Genomic DNA, 18413 nt, shown 5'->3' with positions numbered 1-18413 from the left:
ATTAATAGAAATAAATTAATCACAAGACTTTTGGAAGTCTATGAATTTTGCATCGTCTTTGACAGAGTCAGGACAGGCAGATATGTCACTTGTAGGACAGGCATTACTGATATAAAGGTTACCATAGAATTATGAAACATATTTGGAAATATCTTCGGGGTTTTCATTATCTTCGCCATCTATATTGAGCTTATGAATAGATGGAAATTCAGAATTTCTCTAAATTGTAAAAGTGTTTTTTCCCCCCCTCACCTTCCTCCAACCATCTCCTTCTTGATCTTTTAAAAATGCCCAATTTTAGCTCTCTCTTCATACATTCCTAGATCCTTCATTTCTAGTTGTAAAGTAAATAACTGACCCTTTCCTTCTTCATCAAGGTCCTCCATAGAGATTAGAGAAAGAATTTCCTTAACAAGTTTATCTTCCCTTAATCTTTTAATCCGCAGCAATTTCTTTACCTCTTTTCATGGCCGTTAGTCTAATTTCATACTTCATTCATTCCAAATATTTTCCATAAGACTTAAATAGTTGTGATTTCCTCCAATGTTCTTGTATAATATCTTTGGCATCCATCTTGAAATGATCCTCTTCCAACAGTCTACTATTGAGTTTCCAATAACTCTCAGTTTATTAAGTTCAGATCCATTCATATTGAAAGATAAGAATATAACTTTATGATCAGTAAGAATTGGATGGTTCAATAGATACCTTGACTACAGTGTTATCTAATGAATTAGAAGTTAATTCAGTACCCAAAACCATACCACCATCTTTTGCTGTTAATTGTCCATCTGATGATTTTCCATTTCTTTTCTTTTTGTTCTGGAAGTTTCCATGTAACATTAGACAAGCTAGTTTTTGAGCTAGCTAGCGGATATGGCTAACTTAATTGTTTTAGAGGTGAATAACTTGCAGAAAGTAATCAATTACTTTGGTAAACAAACTAAACCATATTCATACGGGGATTTATGACCTTAGAAATGATCAAATGGTCATATTTGGGTAAGAAAATCCAATAATTCCTTCAGCTACCAAAAAAATGTATCTGCACTGACCACCATCTGCTCAGGATTGTTTTCTTGTTGGAAGGTGAACCTTCGTCCATGTCTGAGGTCCTGAGTGCTCTGGAGCAGGTTTTCATCAATGATCTCTCTGTGCTTTGCACCGTTCATCTTTGCCTCGATCCTGACTAGTCTCCCAGTCCCTGCCTCTGAAAAACATCCCCACAGCATGATGCTGCCACCCCCATGTTTCACCGTAGGGATGGTGACTGGTTTCTTCCAGACGTGACGCTTGGCATTCAGGCCAAAGACTTCAATGTTGGTTTAATCAGACTAGAGAATCTTGTTTCTCATGGTTTGAAAGTCCTTTAGGTGACTTTTGGCAAACTCCAAGCGGGCTGTCATGTGCCTTTTACTGAGGAGCGGCTTCCGTCTGGCCACTCCACCATAAAGGCCTTGATTGGTGGAGTGCTGCAGAGATGGTTGTCCTTCTGGTTCTCCCATCTCCACAGAGAAACTCTGGAGCGCTGTAAGAGTCACCATGGGGTTCTTGGTCACCTCCCTGACCAAGGCCCTTCTCCCCCGATTGCTCAGTTTTTCCTGGCGACCAGCTCTAGGAAGAGTCTTGGTGGTCCCAAACTTCTTCCATTTAAGAATGGAGGCCACTGTGTTCTTGGGAACCTTCAAGGCTGCAGAATTGTTTTGGCAGCCTTCCCCAAATCTGTGCCTCGGCACAATCCTGTCTCTGAGCTCTACGGACAATTCCTTCGACCTCATGGCTTTGTCTTTCGAAATTATGTCCAATCAATTGAATTTACCACAGGTGGACTCCAATCAAGTTGTAGAAACATCTCAAGGAAGTTTAACGGAAACAGGATGCACCTGAGCTCAATTTCGAGTCTCATAGCAATAAAATGTTTTATCCATTTTAGAAAAGGGCCGTAACAAAATTTAGAAAAACTTCAAGGGGTCTGAATACTTTCCGAAGGCACTGTATGTGCGGTGTCCCTCAGGGCAGTTGCCTTGGGCTGTTACTCTTTTTTTACAAATGATTTGCCCCTTGTCTTAAAATAAGCTAAAATTACTTTGTATGCTGATGACTGCACACTCTTCACATCAGCACCTACAGCCAGTGACCTCACAGACTCTTAGCAAGGAGTTAGACAGTGTCAGAATGGGTAATTAACAATAAAATTGGGTTAAATACATCAAAAACCAAAAGCATTGTCTTTGGTTCAAAGCATTCTCTTAGACCAGTGGTCACCACCCTTTTCTGAGTCAAGATCACTTTAAGTAAAAATGCAAGTCGAAATCTACCGCTCAACATTAACCAATTGAAAACAGCATTGAGGTTTGTGCAGTACCCGCAGTCTGCCCTGTGTGTCTGAGCTGAGGTTCTTACCAGCAGTCTGCCCTGTGTGTCTGAGCTCAGGTTCTGTTCTTACCAGCAGTCTGCCCTGTGTGTCTGAGCTCAGGTTCTGTTCTTACCAGCAGTCTGCCCTGTGTGTCTGAGCTCAGGTTCTGTTCTTACTAGCAGTCTGCCCTGTGTGTCTGAGCTCAGGTTCTGTTCTTACCAGCAGTCTGCCCTGTGTGTCTGAGCTCAGGTTCTGTTCTTACCAGCAGTCTGCCCTGTGTGTGTGTCTGAGCTCAGGTTCTGTTCTTACCAGCAGTCTGCCCTGTGTGTGTGTCTGAGCTCAGGTTCTGTTCTTACCAGCAGTCTGCCCTGTGTGTGTGTCTGAGCTGAGGTTCTTACCAGCAGTCTGCCCTGTGTGTCTGAGCTCAGGTTCTGTTCTTACCAGCAGTCTGCCCTGTGTGTCTGAGCTCAGGTTCTGTTCTTACCAGCAGTCTGCCCTGTGTGTGTGTCTGAGCTCAGGTTCTGTTCTTACCAGCAGTCTGCCCTGTGTGTGTGTCTGAGCTGAGGTTCTTACCAGCAGTCTGCCCTGTGTGTCTGAGCTCAGGTTCTGTTCTTACCAGCAGTCTGCCCTGTGTGTCTGAGCTCAGGTTCTGTTCTTACCAGCAGTCTGCCCTGTGTGTCTGAGCTCAGGTTCTGTTCTTACCAGCAGTCTGCCCTGTGTGTCTGAGCTCAGGTTCTTACCCGCAGTCGGGGGCGGGGCACCAGCGGCAGTCTGGGTCGGCCACCAGCCATCGCCTCAACATGAACTCCTCGTACTTCTCCATGAGGGGCTGGTCTCCCAGGATGATGCGGATGTCGTGGGGGTTGAACCGCTCAGAGCACTCTGGACAGCTGATGTTGACGCGCGACTCACTGATCTCTATCCGTAAGTATTGGCGCAGGCAATCGGCACAGGAGCGGTGGTGACAGGTCATGATGTCTGGGAAACTGTCCCGAGAGTGACGTAGAAGGCACAGAGGGCACTCGAGCAGCTCTCCACCCCGGGAGGAAGAGGAGGAGGAGGACGACGACGCCCCTAGGGAGGAGGTGCAGGCAGCTCCTGCTACTGAGAAAGCAGAGTTCTTATCGTTTAGTATGAGGTCTGAGTGGGTGCCGTCTGTGCTGGCGATGCCATCCACCCCTCCTCCTCCTTCTCCTTCTCCTCCTCCTCCGAGCTCCTTGGACTTCCTCCTGGGGTCCCGGCGCCGTCTGAACAGGTTCCCCACAGACAGGCGTCTTGTCTTGGGGGCCTTCTTGACGGAGGGCAGGCTGACTGAGGAGGAGGACTGAAGGTCCCGGTCAGAGTCCATGGTTTGGTGCTTCTGGAGGTTCATCATGTCTCCAGAGGGATTCTGGGGGGGGGGGGGGGGGGGGGGCTGCCCAACCCCTCACATGGACAGGGTTAGGGAGGCCGGGGAGGGGGGGGAGAGGGAGAGACTGGGGGTGGGGTTGGGGACAGGGGAGAGGGGGACAGGTGTCTAGGAAGGCACGCAGGGTTTAAGCCATGGTGGTTGTCGTCAGTCCTTTCCTGGGGGCTTCGGGGCTCAGAGGGGCTCCAGGTTCTGTCAGTCTGAGGAGAAGAGAGACGGAAGAAACTGTTAACAAGTATTCAAAACGCCCAGCGCACCGTCCCCCGCTGCCGCCCAGCGCGCCGTCCCCCGCTGCCGCCCAGCGCGCCGTCCCCCGCTGCCGCCCAGCGCGCCGTCCCCCGCTGCGCCGTCGCGCGCCGTCCCCCGCTGCCGCCCAGCGCGCCGTCCCCCGCTGCCGCCCAGCGCACCGTCCCCCGCTGCTGCCCAGCGTACCGTCTAATATGAATGTTCAATATGAATTGTTAAAAGTAATCATTGTGCATAGAGTTGTATGGTTTGTTCAACTTTAAAAATCTATGTTTTTTGTTTGGCAGACATTTTGTTTTAAAGGTGCACTATGTAGAAATATCTCCATTTCCTGGTTGCTAAACTTCTAATATTTCACCTAATTTTCAGTTTGTGACAAAACAAGCAATGCATAATATAGATAATCATTGTACCGTCTAAAACCGCTGTGAAATATATTTTCCGTAACCATATTATTGTATTCTCAGCTGGTGTACAAAACCGAAAGTAAAAGACGCAAAAAATGAACTTAAGAACAGGAAGTATAGAAATAGCGCACATAGAACAGATCTACGGCTTCTTAGAGACTTGCTTTCAATGAGAATGACATATCTATAACACACATTTCTATGTGAATTTGGTCAGGTAGCCCAAAAAAGTGACACACAGCAGCTTTAAGTGACACATCTGATCCTCAGAGCAATTCCTTTACTGTGGAATTACCCTATAGTCCTTTACTGTGGAACTACCCTATAGTCCTTTACTGTGGAACTACCCTATAGCCCTTTACTGTGGAACTACCCTATAGCCCTTTACTGTGGAACTACCCTATAGCCCTTTACTGTGGAACTACCCTATAGCCCTTTACTGTGGAACTACCCTATAGCCCTTTACTGTGGAACTACCCTATAGTCCTTTACTGTGGAACTACCCTATAGTCCTTTACTGTGGAATTACCCTATAGTCCTTTACTGTGGAATTACCCTATAGTCCTTTACTGTGGAATTACCCTATAGTCCTTTACTGTGGAATTACCCTATAGTCCTCTACAGAACAGCCTTCTGACGAGAAGAGCCCTCAGCTCTTCCACCAGGATATTACCTCCTAACCCACTTCAAAAGACCATTGTGCAGTTCGTCCTTTAGGGCTCTGAACCCTAACGACTACGGTGAAATAGCACAAGAGGTTTCTCCCGAAAACAAACGACGAGTGAGAGAAGGACAGTGCTTTCCAAAAAAGACAGAGAGAATAGAGGATATTGCATTTCAGTCAGATTGTCCTGACAGCTGTACTGGTTGGTATGTGTTCATCACCAGGAGCAGATGTAGAGAGTAAGTAGTACTGTGTTATTCTGATGGGGGGGGGGGGGACAGGTCAACTAGCTAGCCCGTCTCCAGACAGGGTTTCAGTATCCTCGCAGAACGAAACACTCAGCTCATCTGGACAAGAACTGAAGTCAGCAGAGAGGAGCTTATTCAAACTCCTCACATGGCTTTATTAAGACGATAGACTAGAACCAGCTGAGCACAGGCCTGAGAAAATGTGCCTGAGCGAGAGAGAGAGCACCCTTCACCATACAACCGCAGGAAGATACCATCTAGCATCAGCACCCTTCAACAAGCTGAGATCTCATCCCTTCTACCTCCCCCAGACCTTCCGTCCACCTCCCCCCCAGACCTCCCCCCCACCTCCCCCCCCCAGACCTCCCGTCCACCTCCCCCCCAGACCTCCCGTCCACCCCCACCCAGACCTCCCGTCCACCTCCCCCCCAGACCTCCCGTCCACCCCCCCCCAGACCTCCCGTCCACCTCCCCCCCAGACCTCCCGTCCACCCCCCCCCAGACCTCCCGTCCACCCCCCCCAGACCTCCCGTCCACCTCCCCCCCAGACCTCCCGTCCACCCCCTCCCCCAGACCTCCCGTCCACCCCCTCCCCCAGATCTCCCGTCCACCCCCTCCCCCAGATCTCCCGTCCACCCCCCCCAGACCTCCCATCATGTGATCTCAGATACCCTGAGACTCAGTCACGACAGATCTACAGGGACTCAGACCGTTAAGTTCTCTCCATAGAGCTCTTAAATTCTCTAGAAGAGCTCCTGAGTTCTCTCCAGAAACACTTGATAAGTCAAAACAACCTTCCCTGTGAAAGAACGCTGTGAGGGACGGGAATCCTGACAGAGAGAACATGTAGTTCTGAGTAGGAAGTGAATTTGCTGACAGTGGCCCACAGACATTGACTCACTGGCAAACATTCAAAACCACACAGTGGATTACTGGACCTTTAGAACGCCCAGAAAATCATTTCCCAAACCTGTTACCACTGGTTAAATATTTACTGACTGACCCTCAGATACAACAGGGGGAGTTGCCTCCTGACTGACTGACCCTCAGATACAACAGGGAGGGTTGCCTCCTGACTGACTGACTGGCCCTCAGATACAACAGGGAGGGTTGCCTCCTGACTGACTGGCCCTCAGATACAACAGGGAGGGTTGCCTCCTGACTGACTGGCCCTCAGATACAACAGGGAGGGTTGCCTCCTGACTGACTGGCCCTCAGATACAACAGGGAGGGTTGCCTCCTGACTGACTGGCCCTCAGATACAACAGGGAGGGTTGCCTCCTGACTGACTGACCCTCAGATACAACAGGGAGGGTTGCCTCCTGGCTGACTGACTGGCCCTCAGATACAACAGGGAGGGTTGCCTCCTGGCTGACTGACTGGCCCTCAGATACAACAGGGAGGGTTGCCTCCTGACTGACTGGCCCTCAGATACAACAGGGAGGGTTGCCTCCTGGCTGACTGACTGGCCCTCAGATACAACAGGGAGGGTTGCCTCCTGGCTGACTGACTGACCCTCAGATACAACAGGGAGGGTTTCCTCCTCTCTGGCGGACGTAAGACAGCACCTTTGCTCAGTTACCAGTGGTACTACTCTGTGGGTCTCCATTTTACAGCCACCCTAGTGGGCTTCAACTAGACCCACAGACAGGCCCATATATGTCGGGTGGTGAGAGAACACGCCACCCACAGCCAGAGTGGCACGCCTACAGTCTCTCTCAATGACCTCTCAGTAATAATGGTGTCTGGCAGCGTGAGACGAGGTCCAGGCCAAGACGAACACAAGACCTCCTACACCTTCAGATAAATCCCTTCCAGATGAGGATCAGAGACACTCCAGTAGCCAGATACACTGATGGACAACATAGTTGGGCCCACGAGCTCCAAATGAGGCACCGAGCTTAGACACAGAAACCAGACTGACAGGCCCAGTCCAGAACCGCCGGTGACATAATGAAACCAGACTGACAGGCCCAGTCCAGAACCACAACGACATAATGAAACCAGACTGACAGGCCCAATCCAGAACCACAACGACACCGCCGGTGACATAATGAAACCAGACTGACAGGCCCAGTCCAGAACCACACCGACCTTGACATAATAAAACCAGACTGACAGGCCCAGTCCAGAACCACACCGACCTTGACATAATGAAACCAGACTGACAGGCCCAGTCCAGAACCACACCGCCGGTGACATAATGAAAGGACAGACATATCCGTATCAAACAGGAGAGATTCCAGTGTAAATAGATGATGTGTCCGTCACAATAGTCCAGGGTTATGGACCAGCAGCCCCAAGCCAACACTCACAACACTAAACCCCTTACAACAAACAGCAGACCTCAGTCATAACCTCACTGGAGAGAGCAAAGTGGACACATTCTGATCCTGCTCTGGTCTATTCAGACCTTCTGCACATTCCTGTGCTGCTGTGGGGGGAAGGAGTGACACATGGCCAGGGCTTTAGTGGGGACAGACAGGGCAGACAGGCCAGGGCTTTAGTGCTTTAGTGGGGACAGACAGGACAGCCAGGGCTTTAGTGGGGACAGGACAACTAGAGTATTAGGGTTTTAGTGGGGACAGACAGGACAGCCAGGACATTAGGGTTTTAGTGGGGACAGACAGGACATCAGGGCTTTAGTGGGGACAGACAGGACAAGGCATCAGGGCTTTAGTGGGGACAGACAGGACAGCCAGGCCAGGGCATCAGGGTTTTAGTGGGGACAGGCAGGATAACAGTAGACTGACTGACTGATGTGGTCTAGAGATGGAGTTGATCAGTCCCTCCCAGCTCCACTACTCACTGACCAAGTGTGGAGCAAGGCTAGCTACAGGTGCTCCGGGGTTAACCTAGCTACAGGTGCTCCGGGGTTAACCTAGCTACAGGTGCTCCGGGGTTAACCTAGCTACAGGTGCTCCGGGTTAACCTAGCTACAGGTGCTCCGGGGTTAACCTAGCTACAGGTGCTCCGGGGTTAACCTAGCTACAGGTGCTCTGGGTTAACCTAGCTACAGGTGCTCCGGGGTTAACCTAGCTACAGGTGCTCCGGGGTTAACCTAGCTACAGGTGCTCCGGGGTTAACCTAGCTACAGGTGCTCCGGGGTTAACCTAGCTACAGGCGCGGCGGGTTAACCTAGCTACAGGCGCGCTGGGGTTAACCTAGCTACAGGCGCGCTGGGGTTAACCTAGCTACAGGCGCTCCGGGTTAACCTAGCTACAGGCGCGGCGGGTTAACCTAGCTACAGGCGCGGCGGGTTAACCTAGCTACAGGCGCGGCGGGTTAACCTAGCTACAGGCGCGGCGGGTTAACCTAGCTACAGGCGCGGCGGGTTAACCTAGCTACAGGCGCCCCGGGTTAACCTAGCTACAGGCGCCCCGGGTTAACCTAGCTACAGGCGCCCCGGGTTAACCTAGCTACAGGCGCCCCGGGTTAACCTAGCTACAGGCGCCCCGGGTTAACCTAGCTACAGGCGCGGCGGGTTAACCTAGCTACAGGCGCGGCGGGTTAACCTAGCTACAGGCGCGGCGGGTTAACCTAGCTACAGGCGCGGCGGGTTAACCTAGCTACAGGCGCGGCGGGTTAACCTAGCTACAGGCGCGGCGGGTTAACCTAGCTACAGGCGCGGCGGGTTAACCTAGCTACAGGCGCGGCGGGTTAACCTAGCTACAGGTGCGGCGGGTTAACCTAGCTACAGGTGTCTGTCATGTGCCTTTTACTGAGGAGTGGCTTCCGTCTGGCCACTCTACAATAAAGGCCTGATTGGTGGAGTGCTGCAGAGATGGTTGTCCTTCTGGAAGGTTCTCCCATCTCCATAGAGGAACTCTGGAGCTCTTCTCCCCCGATAGCTCAGTTTGGCCGGGCGGCCAGCTCTAGGAAGAGTCTTGGTGGTTCCAAACTTCTTCCATTTAGAATGATGGAGGCCACTGTGTTCTTGGGGACCTTCAATGCTGCAGAAATGTTTTGGTGCCCTTCTCCAGATCTGTGCCTCGACACAATCCTGTCTCGGAGATCTACAGACAATTCCTTTGACCCAATGGCTTGGTTTTTACTGTGACATGCTCTGTCAACTGTGGGGCCTTATATAGACAGGTCTGTGCCTTTCCAAATCATGTCTAATCAATTGAATTTACCACAGGTGGACTCCAATCAAGTTGTAGAAACATCTCAAGGATGATCTATGGAAACAGGATGCACCTGAGCTCAATTTCAAGTCTCATAGCAAAGGGTCTGAATACTTACGTAAATAAAGTATTTCTGTTTATTATTAATACATTTGCAAAAATGTCTAAACCTGTTTTTGCATTGTCATTATGTAGTATTGTGTGTAAATTGATGTTTAAAAAAAAAATGTATTTAATCAATTTTAGAATAAGGCTGTAACGTAACAAAATGTGGGAAAAGGGAAGGGGTCTGAATACTTTCTGAATGCTCTGCATTAGCAGAATTACTGAAGGACGTGGACAGGGGAATCTGCCAAGTAGTCTATAGCTCGTTATGTACAGTATAACTCAGAAATACTATCTGACTGTCAGCCATGTAAAGGGTTATAGCGTCTGTATAATGGGCTAATAGCATAGTCTTATTTGGACTCTCATGTGAGATATATATATATATATATATAAATAAAATATACACACACATATTACTGCCCACTACATGTACGATACAAACATATGTGCAGCAAAGACAAATGAAAACAACATCCATTGTTCTGTTGTTAAAGCCACTACGACAAACAAGAGAAACGGAATGTTTCCAATCCCAACAAAGACAGCAGCCTCCCTCCTCTCCTCTCCCTCCTCTCCTCTCCTCTCCTCTCCTCTCCTCTCCTCTCCCTCCTCTCCCTCCTCTCCTCTCCTCTCCTCTCCTCTCCTCTCCTCTCCTCTCCTCTCCTCTCCTCTCCTCTCCTCTCCTCTCCTCTCCTCTCCTCTCCTCACTGGCTGTAAAGGAGAGGAAATTAGGTAAGCACCCAGGCATCCCTGGCCTCGCTCCGCTGGGGAAGCATGGAGGAGAGGGAGAAACAGAGGACTGAGGAGAGGAAAGAGGGAGGGGAGGGGAGGGAGAGGTAAACTTGACTGATCCCTGAAGAAACACTCCCCCTCCGCAAAGAAACACTCCCCCTCCGCAAAGAAACACTCCCCCTCCGCAAAGAAACCCTCCCCCTCCGCAAAGAAACACTCCCCCTCCGCAAAGAAACCCTCCCCCTCCGCAAAGAAACACTCCCCCTCCGCAAAGAAACACTCCCCCTCCGCAAAGAAACCCTCCCCCTCCGCAAAGAAACCCTCCCCCTCCGCAAAGAAACACTCCCCCTCCGCAAAGAAACCCTCCCCCTCCGCAAAGAAACCCTCCCCCTCCGCAAAGAAACACTCCCCCTCCGCAAAGAAACACTCCCCCTCCGTAAAGAAACACTCCTTCCGTAAAGTCAGGGACAACCAGAGAAGCAGGATAAACATACAGCTAACAGCTCCTATAAATTGTGTCGTGCAGATCAGGCCAGGGGGGGAAATCCCCCCCCCCTACTCAACCCCACCCAAGCTGTTAAAAATATCCCTCAGTAAAAGACAGATAAGTCAATATGGGAAAAGTAAGCCCACCCCCCCCAAAAAAACCCCAGACCAGCAGCTCAAACACTCCCACAGTGGACCTCATATCACAGACAGTAGGCCTCATGTTTAGACTGACGACACACATCTGAGCCCGTGTGACGTGACGAGGCCTTTAGGTTATCCCTTGAAGCTGTTCCAGAGGATCTGTGAGGCCAGAGGATCTGTGAGGCCAGAGGATCTGTGAAGCCAGAGGATCTGTGAAGCCAGAGGATCTGTGAAGCCAGAGGATCTGTGAGGCCAGAGGATCTGTGAGGCCAGAGGATCTGTGAGGCCAGAGGATCTGAGGCCAGAGGATCTGTGAGGCCAGAGGAAGAGAGCCTTCAGTAGTACCTCGAGGGGCCCCTGAAAAGATCCCAACATGAGAGGCCTCGAGGTTTCTGTCTAACAGGAGGACACTGACAACAACAACAAAAAAACAGTCAGTCAGCAGGGTCAGAGTTCATAAAGGAACAGAACGACGAGCATCTGAAAAAAAAAGACTAATAGGCATTATATTACCCGGGGTCGCGGCAGGGCGGGGGGGGGGGTCGCGGCAGGGCGGGGGGGGTCGCGGCAGGGCGGGAGGGTGCGGCAGGGCGGGGGGGGGGGGGGGGCGCGGCAGGGCGGTCGCGGCAGGGGGTCGCGGCAGGGCGGGGGGGTGCGGCAGGGCGGGGGGGGGTGCGGCAGGGCGGGGGGGGGGTCGCGGCAGGGCGGGGGGGGGGGTCGCGGCAGGGCGGGGGGGGGGGTGCGGCAGGGCGGGGGGGGGGGGTCGCGGCAGGGCGGGGGGGGGGTCGCGGTCGATATATGGAATTCATTCAAATTTACAATGGATCTCCAAAAGTATTGGCGACAGTGACACATTGCTGTTTTGGCTCTGTGCTCCAGCACTTTGAATTAGAAATGATACAATGACTATGGAGGTTAAAGTGCAGACTGTCAGCTTTAATTGGAGGGGATTTTCATCCAGATTTGTTAAACAACAACTGTGGTAGCCGCCAGCGCGGCTACCACAGCACCCTACAGCGATACGCCATCCCATCTGGTTTATGCTTAGTGGGACTATCATTTGTTTTTCAACAGGACAATGACCCAACACACCTCCAGGCTGTGTAAGGGCTATTTGACCAAGAAGGAGAGTGGTGGAGTGCTGCATCAGATGACCTGGCCTCCACAATCACCTGACCTCAACCCAATTGAGATGGTTTGGGATGAGTTGGACCGCAGAGTGAAGGAAAAGCAGCCAACTAGCGCTCAGCATATGTGGGAACTCCTTCAAGACGGTTGGAAAAGCATTCCAGGTGAAGAGGGTTGAGAGAACGCCAAGCTGTCATCAAGGCAAAGGGCGGCTACTTTGAAGAACCTCAAAAATATTTTGATTTGTTAAACACTTTTTTGGTTACTTCATGATTCCATAATGTTGATGTCTTCACTATTATTCTACAACGTAGAAAATAGGAAAACATAAAGAAAAACCCTGGAATGAGTAGCTATAACTATAATAAATAAAGAGATCTGATTTTTGGTCTATATCACCCAGCCCTAGATTAGGTTCTGTTCGCCTGTCTGGCCCGGTCTATATCACCCAGCACTAGATTAGGTTCTGTTCGCCTGTCTGGCCCAGCCTATATCACCCAGATTAGATTAGGTTCTGTTCGCCTGTCTGGCCCAGCCTATATCACCCAGATTAGATTAGGTTCTGTTCGCCTGTCTGGCCCAGTCTATATCACCCAGCCCTAGATTAGGTTCTGTTCGCCTGTCTGGCCCAGCCTATATCACCCAGCCCTAGATTAGGTTCTGTTCGCCTGTCTGGCCCAGCCTATATCACCGAGATTAGATTAGGTTCTGTTCGCCTGTCTGGCCCAGCCTATATCACCCAGCCCTAGATTAGGTTCTGTTCGCCTGTCTGGCCCAGCCTATATCACCGAGATTAGATTAGGTTCTGTTCGCCTGTCTGGCCCGGTCTATATCACCCAGATTAGATTAGGTTCTGTTCGCCTGTCTGTCCCAGTCTATATCACCCAGATTAGATTAGGTTCTGTTCGCCTGTCTGGCCCAGCCTATATCACCCAGATTAGATTAGGTTCTGTTCGCCTGTCTGGCCCAGCCTATATCACCCAGCCCTAGATTAGGTTCTGTTCGCCTGTCTGGCCCAGCCTATATCACCCAGATTAGATTAGGTTCTGTTCGCCTGTCTGGCCCAGTCTATATCACCCAGCCCTAGATTAGGTTCTGTTCGCCTGTCTGGCCCAGTCTATATCACCCAGATTAGATTAGGTTCTGCTCGCCTGTCTGGCCCAGCCTATATCACCAAGCCCTAGATTAGGTTCTGTTCGCCTGTCTGGCCCAGCCTATATCACCCAGATTAGATTAGGTTCTGTTCGCCTGTTTAGTCCAGTCCTGGAAGAACCATCTTCAACCCTCGTCTCTCTGCCAGGATGTTAAATAGCTCAAAATAGGCTGAATGTTGTTGCTTCTGTAGGGAGAGAACCACAATATGGAGGTAATATGGTCCTCTGCAAACAGCAGTCTGAATCCCCAATCATTACCACGCCTGTTCAGAGATGACCCTGCCTTACAGGTCACAACATTTTCAAGGATGTTACAGATTTTTTAAAAAGGAGAGCACTACTAGGCCAGCTTGGACTCTATAATAACATTTGGTTATATTTCCCAGACACCACCACTCTCATCCTGCTCTCAGCAGGCCCACAGCTGTACCCAGATAGCTGCTCGGTTGGCTCACATACGGTTCAGTGGAACACCCACCTTGAAATACAGGAACAAACAATCTGTCAACAATGATACATTAGCCTGGGAAACAGAGCACTGCACTGTGAGGTCCACGGTTTAGGTTAGGAAACAGAGCACTGCACTGTGAGGTCCACGGTTTAGGTTAGGACAAGACAACGATACATTAGCCTGGGAAACAGAGCACTGTGAGGTCCACGGTTTAGGTTAGGACAAGACAAGGATACATTAGCCTGGGAAACAGAGCACTGTGAGGTCCACGGTTTAGGTTAGGACAAGACAAGGATACATTAGCCTGGGAAACAGAGCACTGCACTGTGAGGTCCACGGTTTAGGTTAGGAAACAGAGCACTGCACTGTGAGGTCCACGGTTTAGGTTAGGACAAGACAACGATACATTAGCCTGGGAAACAGAGCACTGTGAGGTCCACGGTTTAGGTTAGGACAAGACAAGGATACATTAGCCTGGGAAACAGAGCACTGTGAGGTCCACGGTTTAGGTTAGGACAAGACAAGGATACATTAGCCTGGGAAACAGAGCACTGCACTGTGAGGTCCACGGTTTAGGTTAGGACAAGACAAGGATACATTAGCCTGGGAAACAGAGCACTGCACTGTGAGGTCCACGGTTTAGGTTAGGACAAGACAAGGATACATTAGTCTGGGAAACAGAGCACTGTGAGGTCCACGGTTTAGGTTAGGACAAGACAAGGATACATTAGTCTGGGAAACAGAGCACTGCACTGTGAGGTCCACGGTTTAGGTTAGGACAAGACAAGGATACATTAGCCTGGGAAACAGAGCACTGTGAGGTCCACGGTTTAGGTTAGGACCAGACAAGGATACATTAGCCTGGGAAACCGAGCACTGCACTGTGAGGTCCACGGTTTAGGTTAGGACAAGACAAGGATACATTAGCCTGGGAAACAGAGCACTGTGAGGTCCACGGTTTAGGTTAGGACCAGACAAGGATACATTAGCCTGGGAAACCGAGCACTGCACTGTGAGGTCCATGGTTTAGGTTAGGACAAGACAATGATACATTAGCCTGGGAAACAGAGCACTGCACTGTGAGGTCCACGGTTTAGGTTAGGAAACAGAGCACTGCACTGTGAGGTCCACGGTTTAGGTTAGGACAAGACAAGGATACATTAGCCTGGGAAACAGAGCACTGTGAGGTCCACGGTTTAGGTTAGGACAAGACAAGGATACATTAGTCTGGGAAACAGAGCACTGCACTGTGAGGTCCACGGTTTAGGTTAGGACAAGACAAGGATACATTAGCCTGGGAAACAGAGCACTGTGAGGTCCACGGTTTAGGTTAGGACAAGACAAGGATACATTAGTCTGGGAAACAGAGCACTGCACTGTGAGGTCCATGGTTTAGGTTAGGACAAGGGCTGGAGTTAACTTTTATTTCCTGAATTTGATTAACAGGAAATTGAATTTCAAATGATTTCCTAAAATTGTATTCAAATGAAAATGGACTACATCAGGGTTGAGGAACAGAGTGGATGAAGCCTGGCTTGTCTCTCAGAGTAACAGGTAGAGGCAGGTGGACTACATCAGGGTTGAGGAACAGAGTGGATGAAGCCTGGCGTCTCTCAGAGTAACAGGTAGAGGCAGGTGGACTACATCAGGGTTGAGGAACAGAGTGGATGAAGCCTGGCTTGTCTCTCAGAGTAACAGGTAGAGGCAGGTGGACTACATCAGGGTTGAGGAACAGAGTGGATGAAGCCTGGCGTCTCTCAGAGTAACAGGTAGAGGCAGGTGGACTACATCAGGGTTGAGGAACAGAGTGGATGAAGCCTGGCGTCTCTCAGAGTAACAGGTAGAGGCAGGTGGACTACATCAGGGTTGAGGAACAGAGTGGATGAAGCCTGGCTTGTCTCTCAGAGTAACAGGTAGAGGCAGGTGGACTACATCAGGGTTGAGGAACAGAGTGGATGAAGCCTGGCTTGTCTCTCAGAGTAACAGGTAGAGGCAGGTGGACTACATCAGGGTTGAGGAACAGAGTGGATGAAGCCTGGCTTGTGTCTCAGAGTAACAGGTAGAGGCAGGTGGACTACATCAGGGTTGAGGAACAGAGTGGATGAAGCCTGGCTTGTCTCTCAGAGTAACAGGTAGAGGCAGGTGGACTACACCAGGGTTGAGGAACAGAGTGGATGAAGCCTGGCGTCTCTCAGAGTAACAGGTAGAGGCAGGTGGACTACACCAGGGTTGAGGAACAGAGTGGATGAAGCCTGGCTTGTCTCTCAGAGTAACAGGTAGAGGCAGGTGGACTACATCAGGGTTGAGGAACAGAGTGGATGAAGCCTGGCTTGTCTCTCAGAGTAACAGGTAGAGGCAGGTGGACTACATCAGGGTTGAGGAACAGAGTGGATGAAGCCTGGCGTCTCTCAGAGTAACAGGTAGAGGCAGGTAGTAATATAGTTGAATCAGAACGTGGAAGCCACTAGGTAATACACAGATCTCTGCTAAACATAGAATCACGTAGTTATCGGTCTCTCTGGGAGAGACGAACAGAACAATGTTGACTACAAAATACAAAAGTTGGCGATGTCTTTGCAATTGATACAAACAAGCAGCGTATAACAAGAAAAAGGATGGTTGAAATGAAAACTGATGACTGCAATAAAATATAAATACAGTAGGATACAGGCCTATTTCCCAACCACACTGAAATACAGTAGGCTAGAGGCCTATTTCACAATCACACTGAAATACAGTAGGCTAGAGGCCTATTTCACAATCACACTGAAATACAGTAGGCTACAGGCCTATTTCACAATCACACAGATACAGTAGGCTAGAGGTCTATTTCATAATCACACTGAAATACAGTAGGATACAGGCCTATTTGACAATCACACTGAAATACAGTAGGCTAGAGGCCCATTTGACAATCACACTGAAATACAGTAGGCTACAGGCCTATTTGACAATCACACTGAAATACAGTAGGCTGGAGGCCTATTTGACAATCACACTGAAATACAGTAGGCTGGAGGCCTATTTCACAATCACACAAATACAGTAGGCTACAGGCCTATTTCACAATCACACTGAAATACAGTAGGCTACAGGCCCATTTCACAATCACACTGAAATACAGTAGGCTACAGGCCCATTTCACAATCACACTGAAATACATTAGGCTAGAGGCCTATTTCCCAATCACACTGAAATACAGTAGGCTATAGAGGCCTATTTCCCAATCACACTGAAATACAGTAGGCTAGAGGCCTATTTCCCAATCACACTGAAATACAGTAGGCTAGAGGCCTATTTCACAATCACACTGAAATACAGTAGGCTAGAGGCCTATTTCACAATCACACTGAAATACAGTAGGCTAGAGGCCTATTTCCCAATCACACTGAAATACAGTAGGCTAGAGGCCTATTTCCCAATCACACTGAAATACAGTAGGCTAGAGGCCTATTTCACAATCACACTGAAATACAGTAGGCTAGAGGCCTATTTCACAATCACACTGAAATACAGTAGGCTAGAGGCCTATTTCCCAATCACACTGAAATACAGTAGGCTACAGGCCTATTTCACAATCACACTGAAATACAGTAGGCTAGAGGCCTATTTCACAATCACACTGAAATATTCCACGCGTCAAGATGGCTTCGATCACGTGGACTGGGATATGTTCCGGGTAGCCTCAGACAATAACATCGACGTATACGCTGACTCGGTGAGCGAGTTTATAAGGAAGTGTATAGGAGATGTTGTACCCACTGTGACTATTAAAACCTTCCCTAACCGGAAACCGTGGATTGATGGCAGCATTCGCGCAAAACTGAAAGCACGTACCACCGCATTTAATCATGGCAAGGCGACTGGAAACATGGCCGAAAACAAACAGCGTAGTTATTCCCTCCGTAAGGCAATCGAACAAGCAAAGCGTCAGTATAGAGAAAGTTGAGTCGCAATTACAGGCCACGTCACCGCGCCGGGGCGAGGAGGGACCGCTCTACTCCAGACCAGGACGTGCCGGGCCGGGGAGGGACCGCTCTACTCCAGACCAGGACGTGCCGGGGAGAGGAGGGACCGCTCTACTCCAGACCAGGACGGGCCGGGGAGAGGAGGGACCTCTCTACTCCAGACCAGGACGGGCCGGGGAGAGGAGGGACCTCTCTACTCCAGACCAGGACGTGCCGGGCCGGGGAGGGACCGCTCTACTCCAGACCAGGACGTGCCGGGCCGGGGAGGGACCGCTCTACTCCAGACCAGGACGTGCCGGGGAGAGGAGGGACCGCTCTACTCCAGACCAGGACGGGGAGAGGAGGGACCTCTCTACTCCAGACCAGGACGGGGAGAGGAGGGACCGCTCTACTCCAGACCAGGACGTGCCGGGCCGGGGAGGGACCTCTCTACTCCAGACCAGGACGTGCCGGGGAGAGGAGGGACCGCTCTACTCCAGACCAGGACGGGCCGGGGAGAGGAGGGACCGCTCTACTCCAGACCAGGACGGGGAGAGGAGGGACCTCTCTACTCCAGACCAGGACGTGCCGGGCCGGGGAGAGGAGGGACCGCTCTACTCCAGACCAGGACGTGCCGGGGAGAGGAGGGACCGCTCTACTCCAGACCAGGACGTGCCGGGCCGGGGAGAGGAGGGACCTCTCTACTCCAGACCAGGACGGGCCGGGGAGAGGAGGGACCGCTCTACTCCAGACCAGGACGTGCCGGGGAGAGGAGGGACCGCTCTACTCCAGACCAGGACGTGCCGG

At 50.6% G+C, this 18413-nt stretch overlaps 1 protein-coding gene across 1 annotated transcript in view; it reads right to left on the bottom strand.

Moving 5' to 3' along the window:
• Positions 1 to 3758, bottom strand: part of LOC115187897 (E3 ubiquitin-protein ligase RNF19B) — a gene marked incomplete at its 3' end in the record, with an annotated part of 31765 nt that extends 28007 nt beyond the window's left edge. Inside the window, 1 exon segment of the mRNA XM_029746951.1 lies at positions 3097 to 3758. Within this exon segment, the coding sequence (XP_029602811.1) occupies positions 3097 to 3731 (635 nt within the window).
• Between the last annotated feature and the right edge of the window lie 14655 nt (positions 3759 to 18413).

Source organism: Salmo trutta, unplaced genomic scaffold (genome assembly GCF_901001165.1).
Source record: "Salmo trutta unplaced genomic scaffold, fSalTru1.1, whole genome shotgun sequence".
NCBI lineage: Eukaryota > Metazoa > Chordata > Actinopteri > Salmoniformes > Salmonidae > Salmo > Salmo trutta.
Note: the sequence above shows the minus strand (reverse complement) of the source record. Positions and strands in the feature narration are given on the sequence as shown.